The sequence below is a fragment of the Gavialis gangeticus genome, unplaced genomic scaffold, assembly GCF_001723915.1.
Source record: "Gavialis gangeticus isolate Ggan-Ray unplaced genomic scaffold, GavGan_comp1, whole genome shotgun sequence".
Taxonomy (NCBI): Eukaryota; Metazoa; Chordata; order Crocodylia; family Gavialidae; genus Gavialis; species Gavialis gangeticus.
In genome coordinates this window covers 16,345,873-16,360,665 of record NW_017729034.1, presented here as the reverse complement: position 1 = coordinate 16,360,665, position 14,793 = coordinate 16,345,873, and the positions used below count along the sequence as shown (strand labels likewise).

Here is a 14,793-nt window from a genome sequence, read left to right as displayed (position 1 = left end):
GGGGGGGTGGCTGAGAAAGTAGGAAGGTCCCAAATACTGAGACAGAAAATCCATTTAAGTATATTCGGCAGGATTCAGGAAAAGAAGTGAATAATTCCATAGCCATACCAGACAGGAAATTTTCGGCTGACAGAATACTTTTACCTAAACTGATGTCTGGCCACAACAGTAGAGAAGCTCAAACTCTAAATGGTATATTAAACACAGGTTCTCAGATACTATGGTAAGGGACATGGTGTAACTATTTGTGATAGATCTTTAGTAATCATTAGCAGATAAGCCCTTAAAATTTCTCATAAAGATTATGCATGCAGTACAATAGCACCCATTCAGCTTGCAGAACTGTTCCAATTCAGAGTGGAAGAGGACTCTTACTGAATTAGGAACAGAGAACAAATTTGCAAAGGGAGGCATGTCTACCACAAGTTTCTTGGCACACAAAAATGCAATGCCAAAAGCATAAGGTAGGAATTTAGGAAGCCAGGATTTTGTAAGCCTTGAAGGGTGCAGGCAGAAAACATTTTGAAGTATAAAAGGGTTTCAAACAAAGCAGGGTGGGGAGCTGTCAAGTGCAGCTCTGTAGCCCCAGTCTCTTGAGGGGGGCTGAGTCTTTGCTCCTGGCATGGAGGAGAGGGGAGATTTGGGGAGGGGAGGGAAGCCAATGTCAGCAAGCACTCTTCCACGTCCATTCTCCTAGGGCATCACCCTCCCTGCTGGAAATGGGACAACAAACAGAGGGAAGTACATGGGAACTGGGGGCTGGAGAACAGAAACCTTGATTTGGGAGGGGAGAAGGCAGAGGGAGGGGGGAGGAAGGTGTATAGTTTACCAGTTCTAACAAAGTGCTTGGCACTTAGGGGTGGGAATGGCAACAGCCCCAAAGCAGTTTGGGGGGGGGAAGGAAGGAAGAGGGTAAGTGGAACACTGCACTGAGGGATGCCTGGAAGACTGACCTACCAGAGGCATACACTCATACACTGGTTATCTGAAACATTTAAGTCTGTCTGCAGCCTAAGACAGCAGTTCCCAAATGAGTACTGGTCCTAACCTCACCTATAGTCAGATAATCTATGCAATGTCATGCACATGTTCGCCACTGTTTGTGTGCCCACAATTAACAGGGCAGGGATTTGCCACGCTCTACCTGCTCTATGGTAACTGCTGCTTCTGCCTGCTCTTAAACCCATGGTGAGAATTAAACTGGGGCCCTCTACATTGACAGGGACATATTTAAGTTGCCCCGGTTTATTTTTCCACTCAGCACAGGGCAGCACAGTCACCACACGCACAGTTACAGTGTAGAGTACTTGATAGTATGTTTGCTCCCCCTAGCTCCCCTTCAGGCATATGATATTTCTGCACCTGCAATTACTTTGTAGTAAGTGAAAATAAATTAAATCTATTTAGACTGTTACATCCAAAATTAAGATGCTCTGGTTTAACTCTCATCACAGAAGATAATGAAAATAGAGGAAGAGTTACTGCAGATACAGTAGAGCAGTGGTGCTCAACCTTTTAGAGTAGCAATCTGGGCGTGCTGCAGGTGATCACTCCCCTCAAGGACAGGACAATGTCAAAAAGGGAGGAGAGGAAGAAAGGAAGAAGATGGGGGCACGGAGGGCTATAGGCACAGGCAGATCTAAGATTTTGAAAAAGGTGGGGGGTACAAGTTGGTATGGTTTATCATCCCATAAAACACAACTCATGCTTTTCTCCAGGTAAAAAGAAAGTAGCAGCTTTGCTACATGCTAAGTGCCTAAGGCTATATTATTCAGTTTAATACTTGTTTTTGCTTCAGTCTAAGTTTATTGGAATGAGTCAAAAACAGCCTGCAAGGCTGTGAAACAGGAGCTATATTACAGGGAGTAGCTAGCAGACAACTGAATTGCAGAAGAACATTAGTGGAACATCAAGACCATTTAAAAGGAGAGAGGGCAATTTACACCTGTCGAGTGAACAGTTTAGAAGGAAATCAGGTAGATTTTAATGAGCCATGAATTCAATTGTTCTTTGAGTAGATGTGATATCTTTTATTAAACCAACTGAGTAGCTGAAAAAGTTTTTGGCAAGCTTTCCGGCACAGTCACCCTTCTTCAGAAGTAGGGATTCTCTGCTGTTCTCAGACTCCAAGAAATAAGAGAAGCTAAAAGTGTGGCAGGGTGGCAGTGAAAATGTAAATAAGTAGAAATTAGAAAGACAAAAGGTAAAGCAGAGAAGTACAGCAGAGGGGGGAGGAGGAAGAGGAAAAGAGCAGAGGAAAAGAAAAAAAAGGCTGAAGGGAGACACTGCAGTGATAAAATATACTGTAGAAAAGAGGCTGTCAGTGAAAACAGGAAAACAGGACAGAGAAGTTCAGAGTGTGAGAGGATGCAGTGAAAATATACATGGGTAGAAACGAGAAACAAAAGGTAAAGCGGGGAGAAGGGGAAGAAAGCAGGGGAAAAGAAAGGTGGCAATGTGTCATAAAACTACCTGTCGGGACATACTTCTCACAGGACAATCACTCCCTCTCCGATCTCTCAGTTCTAATCCTCAAAGGGAACTTACAAAACACCTTCTGTAGACAAGCCTACAAACTTCACTTCATAAATCTACTGGATACAAAAAATCATGGACTCAATATAGACATTGATTTTATGACACATTACAACCTGCCTAACATGCGATTCACCAGGTACCTTGACAGCACCTCTTACATTCTTTTCTTCCACCTCTTCTCCTGTCCCCCACTCTTCTGCCCTGTCTCCCTGATTTACCACTATTTCCTTCTCCAGAACCTCTTTCTTATTCTGTAATATTTCCAGTTAGCCTTTCTTTTCCCCTGCTTTCTTCTTCCTCTCTCCCGCTTTACCTTTTCTTTCTCCTTTTTACCTATTTATATTTTCACTACAGCCTCTCATGCTTTGAACTTCTCTCAGTCCTGTTTTCCTAATCTATTTTCTCTTCCCCTGCTTTCTTCCCCTTCCCTCTCTGCTTTACCTTATGTCTTCTAATTTCTACCTATTTACATTTTCACTGACATCCTGCCACACTTTTAGCTTCTCTCATTTCTTGGAGTCTGACAACAGGAGAGAATCCCTAATGCCTGAAGAAGGTGACTGTGCCCAAAAGCTTGCCAAGAATTTTTTTTCCAACTACCCAGTTGGTCTAGTAGAAGATATCACATCTACTCAAAGAACCTTGCCTGCCTATGTCCTTAGACCAACACGACCACAACCAAAAACCCAGCATGAACTCAATTTACACTCCTAACACTGCCTGAACAGAGAGACTGCTGCTGCTGCCACTGCTAGGAAGTTGGTTTTAAACTTTGGGTGCAGCAGGATTCAAAAGGGGGCAGGGCATAAAACTGCACCAGTGTACCCCTCCTGGATCCACCCCTGGATACAGATGGTATCTGCAACACACCACAGGGCAGGGAAAGGAATGTGCCAAGCTGAGTTGCTTGTCACTAATCTCCCACTCAGAGACCAGATCCAGCCCACAGGGCCACTGGGTTCAGCAAAGCTGAGGCAGAACATGAGATTTAACTATGCCTCAGCTGCTCCCCATAAAAACTATGTTTGCTTGTTGTTACCCTACAGTGTGACAGATCATGGTATTTTGCTGGTGATATTTCTGGTTTAAATAGTTTGTTGTTACTGTAAATGTTGTATGCCCCAGTTCCCCGACTGACTTGTATACCAGGGAAGAATGGGTTAGTGTCAGTCCAAATTAGACCTCTAAGTGAAGATAGGGCTTTGACCCAGGGTGGAAAAAGTCTCCAAATGACAGGGATGAGCTGTGCCACAATGTATCATGGCCAAGGATCCTGGTTTTCTCTGCTTAAAAACAAACAAACAAAAAAACCCCCACAAATTCTCCAATTAAAAAAAAAAAATCCCAAAATCCAAGTTTGAGCTCCCTCTGCTCCATGCGCTCACCAGGATGCAAGTCCAGCTGAAGCTGTCCCCTCTGCTGCTTTGTGGCAAGGAGCAGTTTTGCTATGCTGGTGCCCCTCACTCCCAAATCACAGCCCTGCCAGCATGACTTGCACCCCCCTGCCCTGCCACCACCAGCATGGCATGATCTGCAGGCAGAGATAGCCTTATGGGTGGACAGTGGGGACAACCGTCCAGGACACTGAGTTATAGAGGAGGGGCACAGTGCCACAGTACCCCAGGGCAAGGCCCTGCCTCAGTTCAGATGGGGCAGGAGGCAGCAAGTCAGGGGTGCCCCTCATTCCCAACCCATAGCCCCTACCCCCTGCATTCCACCCTGCCAGAGTGCTCCCAGCCCCCTCCTGTGTGGGGCAGGGGGCGTGTGGGGCTTTCTGAAGCTTGGTCTCTGCCCTGATGATGCAGAGCTGGTCCAGATTCACCAGAGCTTGGCCCCCGATGGCCTAGACTGGCCCAATACCATCAGGGCCATATGCCAAGCGCTGGGATGCCCAGACCACTCTTGTGCCATTGAGGGAGGGGGCCTGATGGTGCGGGGCTGGTCCAGACCATCAGGGGCCAAGCTCTGGGAAGCCCAAACAGACCCTGTGCTATGAGGGGTCCCTGCAATGGCACAGACGCGGTTCAGGCACAGCCACTGACAACACGTTGGGAGAGGGGAATGGGGAGGGGGCACATGCCACCCCTACGTTTATGCCAGGTGTGGGGTATGGGGCTGCAACTTGGCTGGAACAGCAGACTGTGCTGCCACTGCCATCAGGAGCCCCAAGCTGCCACTGCTGAGACTTGCCGTCACTGCTACAGCTGGGCAGCAGCCCCAGCTCCCAACTCTGCCCCAAGGGTTTCTGGCCTGGAATGCAGCAGCTCAGCGCGAGTTCTCACATCAAGTTACTGCTGCTAGAAGCAACCACTGCCACAGCTAGGCAGCACCTCCAACCCCAGCCCAAGCCACAGTGGGACGAGGCAGCATGCCTGGAGACAAGGCAGCCCGCAACATGGGACAGGGTGATCGCTGGAGGCTAGAGGCAGCACCCTGCTAGCCTCAGCACTCCTGGAGCTGTCACACTGCCGCCGTCACCACTACCACCTCCACACAGGTAAGAGAAACTGCCTTTCCAGCCCTACCCTTGGCAAAGCTGGGTCCCAGCATCGGGATCCTTCCCCGGTTCCCCAAGAACATCCACAGACCACTCCACACTCCTCCAGCCCCCACCCACACACCCCTGCCAGCTCTCCATGCAGACTCCACCCCACCCCCCCACCAGGCAGCATGACCTTCACCAGATCCACAGTGCCAACCTCCAGCCTCCCAGCTGCCCCCCCCACTCCATAGCTCTGGCAGCTGGGGGCCCCCCCTGGGCCTGGCAGCAGGGTGGGAGGGGGCGGGGGGCTGTGGCTTAGAGTGAGGGGCATCAGCAGGGCTGGGGGGCTGTGGCTTGGGAATGAGGGGCAATGGCATGGGTAGGGCACCAGAATAATTGGGGCTGCGCAGCACCACAAAGCAGGGGCTGGGGACAGACGCATCCTGCTGAATAAAGGGAGCAAGGAGAACTCTGATTTTCCATGACAAAAAACCCAAAATCAAACACCAACATTTATAGGTATTTAGTATTTATCTTATTATAGTGATTGAAGCATTGGTAGGCTTCCAAATTAGAGCATGCGTGTCTTGAGAGAGAACAGTCAGAGCTGTTTATGTGAGTGGGACTTTGCCCAAGAAGAGCTGCCTCCTTTGCTATACAAGATTTCAGGTGCAAAGCGCTGAAGTCCCTTCTGTAGGAGCTAAGCTATAAAGTGGCTCTCCAAGGGGGCCAGAGACCTAGGGAAGGGTAGGAACTAGAAGGCCTTCCCCCAGAGTCCAAGGAGGCAGGGGTTTTCCAAAGTGATATCAAACCACTAGTGCCAGTGTAGATGAGGTCTAACCAGCACTGAGTACAAGTACTGTGTACAGTTTTGGGCTCCACATTTTTACAAAGATGTGGAAAGTTAGAGAGGGTCCAAGGCAAGCAACAAAAACAATAAAGGGCTTGGAAGCAAGCCATACAAAAGGTTAGAGAGAAATAAGCATGTTTAACTTTCAGAAAAGGCTCTTAGGAGGAAACATAATAGCAACCTTCAAATATCTGAAGGGCTGCCATAAAGAAGAGGGAGTACATTCTTCTCTCTCACTGCAGAGAATAGGGCACACAGCAATGGCCTGAAGTTGCAGCTAAGTACGTTTAGACTGGGTATCAGGAAACTTCTTCAGTGTTACAACGGTGAGGCAATGGAATAGACTGCCTCAGGAAGTGGCAGACTCTCCATCACTGGAGGTGTTCAAGAAGAGGCTGGATAAGTGTAGTCAGGGATGATCTAGAAATAGCAATGCTTGGAGTGTGTTGTGGAGGGGAACAGTGGAAGTGCAGAAGACAATCATACATGTATCACTTGCAGATCATAAGTTCTGCAGTGCAGAGCAGAGCAGGTGGACACTGAAGAATGAAACAGCTCCACAAACGCCTTGGTTATAAAACTGGATCTGGTTTTGCCACGCTTCTTGGTTTTTCTGGTTACCGCAAGGGCCTCGAAGGATTTTTTTCTCCTCCTACAGGCATCAGAAATCATCAATATCAATGATCAGCTATGCTTTGATATGGGGATGATGTCTGCCAGGAGGGGATTACTGGTGAGTTTTAAGGTGGCTGAGGAGTCCAATCTGTGCTTTGCATATCCACAGATATGAAAAGTAGTGGCGGGGGGGGACATGGACAACGACAACAACCTACAGCTGTTTGCCTGGATGTTGTGCGCTTTCCTTCTTCCTCTACCATTACTTGGCGTCCTGAACAAGACTGTTCTCTTTGAAGTGGGTTGTAGCTTTATGTATGGTACAGCAACATTGAGACCTGTTACCAGCCAGCACTTCCCAATTTGTAGGGTTGATGCCACCCTTCTTAAGGTATGCTTTCAGGGTGTCCTTGTAGGATTTTCTCTGCCCTCTGATGGTCCTCTTACCAGGACCAAATTGAGAGAAGATGACTTGCTTCGGAAGACGAGCGTGTCAGCCATCCGCACACAGCAGCCAGCCCAGTAGCGTTTCTGTATCATGATCTTTGCCTCAATGCTGGTTTTGTTAGCTGCAGGGAGGATGCTGGCCTTGGTGCAGTAGTCTTCCCATCTAATGTGAAGGATCTTCCTGAGGCAACACTGATGAAACCATTCCAGGTGCTTAAGATGGCTTTGATAGGTCATCCATATTTCACACCCATACAGGAGCGCGGGGATAACCACTACACTGAGACCAAGATCATAAGTTTCCAACTGCAGATCTCAAAGACACAGCGAAACAGCTTTCCAAAGGATACACTAGCACAGAGAATCATATGTTCGATTTCTACGTTCAGACTGACTGGGAGAAACCGTCAACGTATGGGAAGTGCTCAATGTTTTCCAGGGGTTCTCCACCAATGGTAATTTGTGGGGGCAAGGGGACAGTTTGTTCTGGGGTAAGCTGATGAAGCACACTGGTCTTCACAATGTTAAGGGGGAATCCCAGGCTGTGATAGGCACTTGAGAAAAGGTCAAGGGTGAACTGCAGACGTGCACAAGGATAACACAGTCATCAGCATACTGAAGGTCAGTGATGCCAGTCTTGGCAACTTTCATTTTTCTGTGAAGGCGCTGCAAGTTGAAAAGCTGACCATCCATTCAATACTCAACCCCAATTCTTGGAGGAAGGCGGTCGCAGATGAGAATCTCAAATCACAGCAAGACAGATGGAGGAAAGGGTAGGGGCAGTGATGCAGCCCTGCTTGACACCAGTACGGCTGGTAAGCGTCTCTGATCCATTCCAAAGGACTATGGCTGTCATCCTGTCATGAAGTAGCCTGAGAACACTGATGAACTTCAGTGGACAATCAAACCTAGCCAGCACCTTCCCTAAGGCTTCACATCTGATTGAATTAAAGGCTTTGGTTAGGTCAATTATTGTTATAAACAGCTCCTGGTGTTGCTCTCTACATTTCTCCTGGATCTATCATGCAACAGAAATCATGTAGGTGGTACCCATGATGGTCTAAAGCCACACTGGGATTCTGGAAGGACTGCTTCAGCAGGGGGGGCAAAGAAATTCAGAAGGATGAGAGTAAGAATCTTCCTGGCAATGGAGTGGAGGGCAATGCCTTGGTAGTTCCCCACACACTGACTTGTTTGTCCCCTTTCTTGAAGATGGTCACAATACTGGCATTCTTTAAGTCAGGTAGAACTTCCTTATTAAACAATATTTTGATGAGAAGTTGGTGAAATTTTTCATAGATGTTAGGGTTGGAAGGGACCTCAAAGGATCATTGAGTCCAATCCCCTGCCAGTGGCAGGAAAAAGTGCTGGGGTCATGTGACCCCAGCCAGGTGCTTGTCCAGTCTCCTCTTGAAGATCCCCAAGGTAGGGGAGAGCACCACCTCCCTTGGAAGCCTGTTCCAGATTCTGGCAACCCTAAGCGTGAAGAAGTTCTTCCTGATGTTCAACCTAAATCTACTCTATCAGCTTGTGGCCATTGTTCCTGGTTATTCCAAAAGGGTGCTCTGGTAAACAGAGCATCTCCTAGTCTCTGCTGCCCCCCACTGGTGAATTTGTATACTGCCACAATATCCCCTCTCAGCCTTCTCTTGCGGACACTGAAAAGGTCCAGGTCCCTCAACCTTTCCTCATAAGGCCTTCCCTGCTGGCCTCTAACCATATGAGTGGCCCTCCTCTGGACCCTCTCAAGGGTGTCCAGATCCTTCTTGAATTGCGGTGGTCAGAATTGGGCACAGTACTCCTAGCTGCGGCCTGACCTGTGCTGCGTAGAGGGGGAGCATCACCTCCTTGGACCTCTTCATGATGCACCTACGAATGCATGACAAAGTACAGTTAGCTCTGCTAATTACTTCATCACATTGATGACTTGTATTCAACTTGGAGTTGACAATGACTCCATGATCCCTTTCTGCCACTGTGCTGCTGCTGGTTCCACCAGCTTGAAAGACCACTGCAGCCTCTCAGTAAGGTATTGCTGAAGAGCTTCACATATAGCGTGGTCTTGGAATGCCCTGATGTTAAATTTTTTCTGCATTCCTTTCGGTTGTTTACAGTGCTGTGGTACAAGCTGCATGCCCATGATTAATCCGACTAAGCGGTAGTCTGTCCAGCACTCATATGCACCTCTCAAAACTTAGGTGATATGGACATCAATATGATCACAAGCTCTGAGAATAATGTAGTCAAGAAAGTGCTAGTGATTGGAGCGTGACTGTTTCCAAGTAGTCTTATTTTTGTTACTCTGTCTAAAGATTGAATTCATGATGAGCAAATCACGCTCTGCACATTTGCCGAGGAGGAGGATACCACTGGAATGGACTTCCCCCACACAGTCTTTCCAATGATGACACTCCAGAGTTTAGTGTCACTGAACTCTTGCAATGAAGTTACCCATGAGGATGAGCTTGTCTTCTCTGGCAGTGGCAGTCAGAACTGTGTCAAGACCACAGTAGAACTGTTACTTGTTGACTTTTTCACACATGAGGGCATATGTGTTGATGATACCGGTTGTTACTGAGCCTGAGACAGAGAGTCACAAAGCATTCATTAATGGGCGTTCTAAAAGCTGACTGAATCTTGTTCTTGATGGCAAAGCCAACCCCATAAATAAGTCTCTGTTCAGGTGACTTTCCTTTCCTTTCCAAAAAGACCCACTTCCATCTTCTTTCAGCTGGCCTTCATCTGCCCAGCGGGTCCCATTTAGGGCAGTAATATTGATGTCATATCTTCCAAGTTCTCTAGTTACTATGCCGGCTCTTCTTTCAGGACACTCATTGTTCAGGGAATCCACAAGAGTGCAGACATTCCGTGTGGTGAACTTCAGTACTTTATTTTGCTGGTTTCAGCCACAAGTAGAGTGATCCCACAGGATGCTGCAGTCCAGCCAGGGGAGGTTTGAGACAGCCTACGTTTAGGGCACCTTTTCTAGTCCCTTCCCCGTTCAGAGTGAGCAGAAGGGATCTTAAAGAGGACTGCTCAGTCATGGCTGCAGCTGCTGAATTGTACTTCTGTCTCGGTAAGTGCAAAATGACCATCACACGACTGCTACCTACATGCAGATTTGTGACTAGGGACTCCCAGAAATCACTGTTCCTGTCTCCACCACCATTCATCCATCATTGCAGGGCTTGGTTTGTGGGAGATGTTAACATCCCTGGCAGAGGTTTGCACGTGACACCTTTTAATGTGGGAAAGCCAGCGCAGAAGCAACAGCCAAACGAACTTGGCAGGAAAGAGCCATGAACCCAGTGGCAAGGATGTCCAAGACAACCAGAGACCTCCGTTCCACTGCAACCCTCATCTGCCTTCACAACCACAGAGAACCAGAAGGTCTTCAAGTATGCCTGTTTTGCCATTGGGGTCTTCAGGAGTTTGGATCATGCTTAGTCTAGGACCAAACCTCAGATCTGTTTGCCAGGGGAGACCCTACCCGGAGTACAAGACTCAAGACTACATGGCTCTAATGGTCATTGGAACACAAGCTTCTCCACCATGACAAGGTTATAGTCCAAGGTGTCAAAATTATTAAGTGGCGATTGGAAGCCAAGGCCAGGGGATTTTAACCAAGGTATGTTGATGCTCCTCTGGGATTTAAGAACTAGTTCTTTGCTCCTCCCTTCAGGGTCAAACTGACTGACACACTCAGAATCACGGAAGAAAATTTACACCATGATTATACTGGCATAGATTGGAGGGAGGGGTTGCTTTCCTCTGTTAGGGAGAAGGTATGGTCTTCTTCCTTGGATCTTTCAAATACATTTTAACAAACTGCTTCCCATCCGTGCAGTGGCAGGACACACAGACAGTATCTCTGCCTCTCCTTTGCCTATGCCAAGTTAAGGTGTTCTTGTTTTTCAGAAATTATCTAGTAATTGCACAAGAGCTGTTTGTGCAGTTTTTCATGGAATAGGCCAGACAGACACTTGTACAGAATGGCTGACATAGGAATAATCCTGCCTGGAGCAAGAAGATGGGCTAGAAGAGGTCCCTACCAGCTCTACTTTCCTATGATTCAAAGACAAATGTAAGCTGTTACATCTAAAAGAAAAAAAAAAAACCCCAAATGCACAGATTCAGAATGGGAGATAACTGGCTAAGGAGGCTCGCTGCCTAGAAGGATCCAGGGGTTTTGGTAGATGACAGCTTATCATAAGCCAGCAGAGTTTCATAATTTCATATATGTTAGGGGCTGGAAGAGAATTTACAGATCATCCGGCCCAGCCCCCTGAACAGTGAAAACTTCTGTTCTCACACACAGCATCAATCCTTCACATCCAAAGTGATGAAGTCAACAAAAAAGGAAATGTAAAATTTTGGGCTGCAATAACAAAAGCACTTGAAGATGAGAGATAATAGTACCACTATTTGACAATGGTTAGGCTTCTCTGAGCAGCATGCGCTGCCCCTGCATCTGTATTTTTAAAAGGATAATCAAGAAACAGGAGAGGATCCAGAGGTGAGCAAATATGAAGGGGTTAGAGCACAAGCCATACAAGGAAAGGTTGAGAACAAGTAATACTTACTTTGGAGAAAAGGAGATTAAAGCAGTACATAACAGTGGTTTTTAAATATTTGAAAGGACACTGTAAAGAAGAATTACTCTTCTCACTTGCTGTAGTTTTACACTCACTGTTGTAAGTCTTGCTGTCTGGCAACATAGGATTTAGATTAAATCTCAGAATAAACTCCTTTACTGTCAATACAATAGGAAAGTGAAGTAAACTACCCAAGAAAATTGTTGAATCTCCTTTACTGCAAGTTTTCAAGAGGCTGAATAAACATTTGTCTTGAATAACATACGAATAATGCATCCTGCATTCATGCAGTGAGTTGGACTACATGACAGTCGAGGTCCCTTCCAAACCTACGATTCTGCTACTCTAGAATACCTATAAATTCCCAGCCCTACTTTTAGACCAGGGACCTCCTATTTACCTGTGCGCTTTGATCATGATGGACAGTCACCTTATACCCAAGGCACTCAAAGAGCTTCTCCAGAGCAGCGCAGTCAACGTCACCACCTGAACGGAACTCCAGGTCTTTCTCACCATTGAAATGCACATTGCTGAGTACAAGCGCTAGGCCCCGGGGGTCTGATGTTAATTTGTATGCCTGTGAAGGAGAGAAGGGACACACATTGTACTTCCTTCCCTACACAGGCTGAGCCTACCACAATGAGAGTACCAATTATTATTATTTTTTTTTTTTCTTTTTTAAGTGTGCAAAACTTTTGGAGGTGCAACAGAGAGAAAACCCTCGCAACTTAGGAACACTCTTCATGGGAATGACTACACAGTTTAGGTGACCGGTGTCTAAATACAAACTGATCACAGCAGAGGATTAGGAATGTCCATTACTTCTCTCACAAGATTTGTAAATAACCCTGACTCAATTCTCACTCATCTAAGGAGCTGTTGCCTCTTGTCCACCTGAGAGAGAACCAAAGCAACCAAGACTGAAATGAATCAGTAAGCAAGAACAGGGAGCCCCAAAATCTTAAGCTTATTTAAGGAGTGTACATGTGAGCAAGGACAACGTTCTGCACTATTGTTCTGCCTACACATTCTGCCCACATTCTGAGATAATTGAAGGAAAAGAGAATAAGACTGGAAGACCTGTCTGAAGACATTCCTGGTGAACAAAACCAGAGGCTTAAGTTTGCAACAATAGTTGACCCTGAGCTAGAGTTTTCTGACCCCACTAGTAAGATTCACATCAAGAAAAACACCCGAAACATGTGGCAACACCTGAGAATATCTGGCAGAATATACACCAACATCCCAGAAAAGTAGTTTGCCACTTCCTCCTCTGCCACTAAACTTGGTAGTGAAATGGTTTCTCTTCTGCTCACCTATTCAAACATCCCACCTCTCGCGAATGAGAATCCCTCTCTTCCATCCTTATAAAACACTCACCAAGCGCTGATGAGTCCGATAAAATTCTGGAGTGCAGGCCCTCACTTGAGGGCAAGGGGGACCATCTCCATTATCAAGGGAATGTTCCAATGGCTCTGTGCAAGAAATATACAGATGAGCAAACAAACACTTATCATAAGGTATCTGTCTTTAACATTAAAGTCCCAAACAAACATTTAATTGAAGAACCACATTCGTTAAGTTTCATTCATTTTAACACCCTAAAGCCAGACCATTTTTGGGTACTCAGGTCACATCTGGTGATCCAATTAATAAAAATTACTACTTTTTCCTTCTATTTACTATGGAGAGCCAAGATGTTTGCCCTTCCTTGAGTTTTTACACTCATGCAGAGTCTGCTAATTATTCAAGTCTAGAAACACAGGGGAGCAAAGGCAAACTGCAAAAAATATTTAAGTGCTGAAACTGTTGGGTTCAGTTAAGACAGGGGTGGGCAATTATTTAGGCTAGAGGGTGACATACAGAGTTTTTGTGAGCTGCTGAGGGCTGGGTCAGCACCCCCTGCCTGCAACAGCTCACCACAACTCCCCAAGTGGCAGATTACTAGACCTGACAGCGGATCACAGCTCTACCCCAGGCCATGGCCCCATGCTGTCACTGCTTGGCCATACCCACCCTAGCATCTCCATGGAGACCAGCCTTTTCAAAACTGATGTGGAACATTCATAATTAGCAAGCTAATTCTTTTCAATATTTTCTTGGCTTATATATCTTTCTTAAACTTATATTCACTACAGGCAGGGGCGACACGTAGGGGGTGCATGCAAGTACACGTACACCCCCTGCAAAAAGGCAGTCACCAATCGCCCCTGGCCACTGCCAACAGTGCCTGCAGGTGGTCGGTGCTTGCCACCCCCATGACAGTGCCAGCGGCATCTGTGGGAGCTCCCTGCTCAACACCACCAGGCTCCTGCTGCCACAGCCGTGCCCCCCAGCCACTGGGGGTACACACCATTCATGACTACAGGTTTCCAGAAAGCTGCTTGAACACTTTTAAAAGTATGAAAATGCTTAGGGTGAAAACAAAGCCTTTTATCCTGGAATCCTACAGACATACAAGCCCCACTGTCTCACATTGGATAAAGACAGATATAGGTGTTGCATTAAAAAGCCTGGGACAATCTTTACAGTTTGAATGGCAATTAACTCAAACTAGCTGCAACTGTCCCAGCAAGTGTTCTCTCAATAAAGCATGACAATGGACTTGTACCATCTATAGGACCCCAGGATAACTCCTAGGCTGTTTTTACCCTTAAAATAGTTGAATAGATTTCATAGATTTTTAGGGTTGGAAGTGACCTCAGTAGATCATTGAGTCTGACCCGCTGCCTGGGAAGGAAAGACAGCTGGTCAGATGACCCCAACCAGGTGCTTGTCCAGTCTCCTCTTAAAGACCTCCAAGGTAGGGGAGAGCACCACGTACTTTGGAAGCCCCTTCCAGATTCCAATTACCCTTACCGTGAAGAATTTGTTCCTGATGTCCAATCTAAATCTGCTCTCTGTCAGTTTGTGGCCATTGTTTCTAGTTACCCCAAAGGACACCCTGATAAACAGAGTATTTCCTATTCCTTGCTGGCCCCACCCTGATGAATTTGTAGATGGGCACAAGATCCCCTCTCAGTCTTTTCTTGCAGAGGCTGAAGAGATCCAGGTCCCTCAATGTCTCTTCACAGGGCCTTACCTGCAGGCCCCTAACCATATAAGCAGCCCTCCTTTGGACCCTCTCAAGGTTATCCATATCCTTTTTGAAGTGCAGCACCCAAAACTGGATGCAGTACTCCAGCTGCTGCCTTACCAGTGCTGCATGGAGAAGTATCACCTTGTTAGACCTGTCTGTGATGCACCTGCATGACAGAGTGCAGTTA

General features: G+C 46.7%; 1 protein-coding gene and 1 long non-coding RNA gene across 3 annotated transcripts in view; one reads left to right on the top strand and one right to left on the bottom strand.

The window, feature by feature from the left end:
- Positions 1–14,793, bottom strand: part of CASP2 (caspase 2) — a 41,092-nt gene that overhangs the window by 7,082 nt on the left and 19,217 nt on the right. For both annotated transcript variants that reach the window (XM_019527174.1, XM_019527175.1), the window contains exons 4-5: positions 12,908–13,002; positions 11,928–12,104 (exon numbers count right to left, since the gene is read on the bottom strand). In XM_019527174.1, the coding sequence (XP_019382719.1) occupies positions 11,928–12,104; positions 12,908–13,002 (272 nt within the window). The remainder of the gene's footprint in view (positions 1–11,927; positions 12,105–12,907; positions 13,003–14,793) is intronic.
- On the top strand, positions 5,529–7,674 carry LOC109304525. The gene is made up of 2 exons (XR_002099410.1): positions 5,529–5,689; positions 6,529–7,674. It is a non-coding gene; the product is annotated as an uncharacterized LOC109304525 (long non-coding RNA).